The 5,191-nt window shown below is 59.2% G+C and overlaps 1 protein-coding gene across 1 annotated transcript; it reads left to right on the top strand.

The window, feature by feature from the left end:
- Positions 1–98: 98 nt before the first annotated feature.
- LOC125941353 (uncharacterized) lies at positions 99–1,871 on the top strand. Its single transcript, XM_049658407.1, is given in 2 exon segments — positions 99–986; positions 988–1,871. Coding segments are annotated over 2 exon segments (1,629 nt in total). The 3' UTR covers positions 1,729–1,871.
- The last annotated feature ends 3,320 nt before the right edge of the window (positions 1,872–5,191 follow it).

Below are 5,191 nucleotides of genomic sequence, written 5' to 3' on the forward strand. Positions count from 1 at the left end.
GGGACAAAGGCGGCTTGAGAGAACCCGGAGACAACAACTGGCGCCCAACGTGAATTCTCGCTTGCAGACGCAATCGAGCAGCCGGCTCCCACTACACGATGACGAGCCCACAGTACGAACTGAACGATCTCATGGAGTTGGCCGAAATCTGCAGTCAAGCCAGGGAAAACTCAGGCCTGGCTGCAGCGGCCGCGTCACCCACAAACGTGGGCCGTGAAAGCACGTACAACATTCCCATACACCCTACAAATGTAGGAGTGCCCAACCCCGCGCACCTCACCAACACACCGGCACATGTCGGCGAGCTACCGAATCTATTCTCGTCACTCGGCGAAATATTGGTTCCCTCCGTGCGCGCCGTAAACATAACGGATTACGGCGGCGGTTCCCAGAGACCTGTTTCGAACGGCGAAGGATCTCTCGCCGCCACACGCGTCCCCAGAACGTCGGAAAATTTCGGCGTGCATTACCTAGGGCTCAACTCAGACGAGGTTGTACCCACAACAACAGCACGCGCCCCGGGCGCAGCCGCCCCGGCCACCTTGGGCGCGCACCCAGTCTGGCCAAACGGCACAATTACTTCGGCTCTCGGTCGCGCAGCGAGATCACCACGCGTCACGGAGCCCGATAGTGACCCGTTCCCAGTAAACACAGGGACCTCCGCAATCGGGCCGGACAGTTTCGGAGGTTCCAATAGCGGAGGAAAACCTGCAGACGCGGCAAATCCCGTGCACTTTCTGGCGAGCACTTTGCAGCAGGTGTTGCAAACCGCAATTTCACCCGGGCCTCGTATCGGAGTCCCGATACCGACGTACAGTGGCTACGGCGATCAAATGAGCGCCAACGTTTTTCTACTGGCGTTACGACAGTACGAGCAAGCGACTGGCATGCGCGAGAGCGCGGTGTTGGAGAGAGTTCTCCCGGTTGCTCTAGTCGGCCAGGCCGCCCGGTGGTACCGTTTGGTAGGCCACACGGCGAGCACCATGGGACGAGTTTCGTAGGCTGTTCAGAGACCAATTCCTCCCGTATGACTACCGACTGCAGATGCGGAGGGAGTTGGAACTACGCACACAGGCCCCGGACGAATCGCTGGTGGAATACGTTCGGGCGATGCAGGAGCTTTTCGAGTATGCTGATCCGAGCGCTTCGAACACGGAGCGAGTGGAGCGGGTAATTCGACAAAGCCACCCTACCTTTGCACTTTATCTGCGGAGTTCACGCTGCAGAGACCTGAACGAGCTGGCCGCAGAATCACGCAGGGTGCAAGCCGAAATCTCGGCAGCCCGCGCGTACCGACCACCGCCGCCGCCATCGGAGTCCTTGGAACCAAGCTGCGCTTGGCACGGCAGCGGGCGCACGAACAGCGAGCACGCTGCGATGCCGGGTCGGTCCGCAGGTGCAACGGCGCCGTTCGAAATATCGGACCGCGCCCTCGATCCCTACGCTTGCGGGTGGAGGACCGCGCAGGCAATACAGTCAAAAGGCTGGTGCAGCGCACAACATCACGCCCGATCAGACGATTACAGGCCAGTGCCGAAACTAGGCAGATCCGCTATAAACGCGATCACGGATGGCCGTCCTCAGCCCGATGCTTGGAGATCGGCGGAGCAGCCCGGCTTAGCACAACCCACGACGCGGAATACCGTACGGTGTTTCAACTGCGCCCAGACGGGACACATCGCGCGTGAGTGCCCTAACCAGCAGGGAAACGAGACGGGCCGCCGGTAACAGTGCCGGCGGCCAAGGCAACGGCCCGCGAGGCAAACACCATCGCGGCATCTTCTGTCTTTCGAGTCGGAGCGCAGAACAACGGGAATGCCCCCTTCATAGACCTCGCAATCGCGGGGACTAAGTTCAAAGCATTACTCGATACCGGGGCAAGCGCATCGATGATAGGAGACGAGGCCGTCTCCCACCTTGCGCAGAGAGGGGTCAAGTTGCGGCAGCGAAAACTACCTCTCCAATTGGCGTGCGGAGAGGCCTGCTCGAACGGCGGCGTGCGACTCGTCGTGCGCTGGAATCAGCGGCGGCAGAGGCAGCGATTCATTCATCTGGCTGGCCTCGCGGTCCCAGTAATCCTCGGCCGAGATTTCTTAGCGAAGAGTGGCATTGTAATCGATTTCGGCAACGGTGGTTACCGGGAAAACCCGTTGGCGCCGCTCACGCCTTTCGCCGCACCGGCAGTCGCCGAAGTGGAAAGGAGGAATCTTTTCGGCGAGAGCAACGCGCCTCGCGAGCGGCCGGAACCGCTGGCGGCGACTTGTCAACACGGATTTTCGCCGAGACCGGATCAGAAAATGTGCGATCTCCTGGCGGACGCCGAGGATCTGACGGAGCGCGAGCGAGACCGCGTCTTATCGTTGTTAAACGACTTCGATGAGATGTTCACAGACCGCCCAGGATGCACGAAGCTGGTGCAACACCGCATCGAGACGGGCGACGCGCAGCCTTGGAAATCCAACCCTAGACCGGTCAGCCCTGCCAAACGGGAGGCAATTGACGCGGCGCTACAGGAGCTGCTCGATGCGGGTATCGTACGGCGGTCCACGAGCCCCTGGGGTTTCCCAGTCGTGCTCGTTCCCAAAAAGGATGGCAGTTCCCGTCTTTGTGTGGATTACCGGCGACTAAATACGGTCACGAAGAAGGATGCGTATCCCTTCCCAAGAGTGGACGAGATAGTTTCCAACCTCGGTGGAGCGAAGTACTTCTCGACGTTGGATGCTAGCAAAGGCTATCTCCAAGTAGAGATGCGACCAGGCGACGAGTGCAAGACGGCATTTACTTGTCACAGGGGCCTCTACGAATTCGGTACGGATGCCCTTCGGTCTCTCCGGAAGTCCGAGCACGTTTCAACGGCTGATAGACCGCGTACTCGGGGACGCCAAATGGCACCACGCGCTCGCCTATCTCGACGATATCGTCGTATACTCGCACACCTTCGAAGAGCACTTGGATCATCTTCGAGACGTCCTGGGAAAACTCCGGGCGGCCGGCCTCACACTCAACCCCGCCAAGGCGCAAATCTGCAGAACAGAAGTGAGCCTACTCGGTTACCGGGTGGAACGAGGGCAGGTGTCCCCAGACCCGGAAAAACTTCGAGCAATCGTCGAGTTTCCAGAACCGCAAGACGTGAGTGGTGTACGCCGTTTTCTTGGGATGGTAGGCTACTACCGACAGTTCATTCTCAATTGCGTACGCATGCAAGCCCTCTTGACAAAGTTGTTGAAAAAGGGCAGGGCTTGGGAGTGGGGGCCGGAGCAACGGGAAAGCTTCCGCCATCTCGCGCAGGCCATCGCAGACACAGCCTCATTGAAGTTACCGGACCTAAACAGGGCCTTCGTGATCCAGACAGACGCCTGCGATTTCGGAATTGGCGCAGTACTCCTTCAGGCGGAAGAGACTGAGCTTCGCCCGGTGGCATTCGCGAGCCGCGCGATGACCCCGGCGGAGCGCAACTATTCAGTGACGGAGAAAGAATGCTTGGCAGTCATCTATGCACTCCGAAAATTCGAGATGTACGTAGAGGGAACGAGGTTCACGGTCGAGACCGATCATATGGCCTTGACGTGGCTGACCCGCCTCCGTGAGCCGAGCGGGAGGCTCGCGCGTTGGGCCCTGACCTTACAGCGCTTCGAGTTTGAAATCCGCTATCGCAAAGGAACCACAAACGTGGTCGCCGATGCGCTGTCACGGGCGCCGGTGAGAGACGCGCCGCCGGCCGGCCGCGAGGAGGAGGAGGGGGCGGCCGAGCCGCTCTCATCGAAGGGAAGCCGGGGAGAGGGGAAAACCCCGCCGGCACAAACCCAAGAGCACGTGCATATCTCGTTGGGGTGAGACCGCCCCTCGAGATTGCGTTCAGCAGAGATCAGCTCATCAGCGCTCAAAAGGACGACGCTCACTGTCAAAACCTGGTCGCCAGCCTCAGAGAAGAGACGGACCCGGAGAGACGAGTCGGAGAGCACCCAAAACCCGCCTGTACGACGGGGGGCGCGGACTCGGACGGTGAGCTGGAGAACTATCTGCTTGATGGGGACGGGGCTCTGTTGAAATACGTGCCAGGCAAAGAAGACTCAAACGAGAGATTCAAAGCCGTCATCCCACGCCAGCTCAGACGAGCGGCATTGCAGCATTACCACGACACAGATGGCCATGGGAGCGCATCAAAGACATGGAAGAAACTGTGTCGGTTCGCAACCTGGCCGGGCATGAAGCGTGATGTATGTAAATACGTGCAAACCTGCCACGTTTGCCAAGCAAGGAAGCCGAGAGGCGGGAAGCCGCCCGGCTTGTTACAACCGATTGTGAGCACGAAGCCGTGGGAACTCGTGGCGTGCGACTTGATCGGACCGCTGCCGCGCAGTAAGAGAGGGCACAAATTTGTGCTAGTCATCACTTGCCACTTCAGGGGAATCGCTGAACTGTACCCACTACGAGCAGCGACAACGAAGGAGGTCCTGAAAAAACTATCGGAGACCTTCTGTCGCTATGGGTTCCCCGAGCGACTGATCACCGACAATGCATCGTATTTCACGTCGAAAATCTTCGGAGATACATGCGCAGCGATGGGTGTCCGGCAGGTGAAGACAACGTGCTACCATCCTCAGTCGAACGTGACGGAGCGCCGGAATCGAGATGTGAAGCCACTACTTGGGGCATACGCCCAAGCACACAACGACTGGGACGAGCACCTAGATGCGATCTCCTTCGCCCTAAGAACGAGTGAAAACCGTTCGACGGGTTTCACGCCAGCTTTTCTGATGTTCGGGAGGGATCTCCAGACACCGACGGACACAATCTTGGCCAAACGGACAGACACACCCGGAGCAAAAACAGCAATCGCCGAATATGCCCGGCAAATGCGTGATCGCCTGGCAAACGCCGTGATAGAAGCGAGTAGCAACCGTGAAGGGGCAAGGGCGAGTCAAAAGGCCGCCTACGACCGGGCGCACCGGGACATGGAATTCCAAACGGGGGACCTGGTCCTGAAACGCAATCACGCACTCAGCGACGCGAGCACCGGGTTTGCCGCGGGTTTAGCACCCAAATGGGTGGGACCCTTCGAAGTGGCAGAGAAATTCTCGCGACTAAACTACCAACTAAGAGACCTGAACACAGGTCGTATCAGCGCCAAAACGCACGTCGGGGAGCTGAAGCGTTACTTCCGTAGGGAAGACACTGAGGAAGCGGCTGC

The sequence above is a fragment of the Dermacentor silvarum genome, chromosome 11, assembly GCF_013339745.2.
Source record: "Dermacentor silvarum isolate Dsil-2018 chromosome 11, BIME_Dsil_1.4, whole genome shotgun sequence".
Taxonomy (NCBI): Eukaryota; Metazoa; Arthropoda; class Arachnida; order Ixodida; family Ixodidae; genus Dermacentor; species Dermacentor silvarum.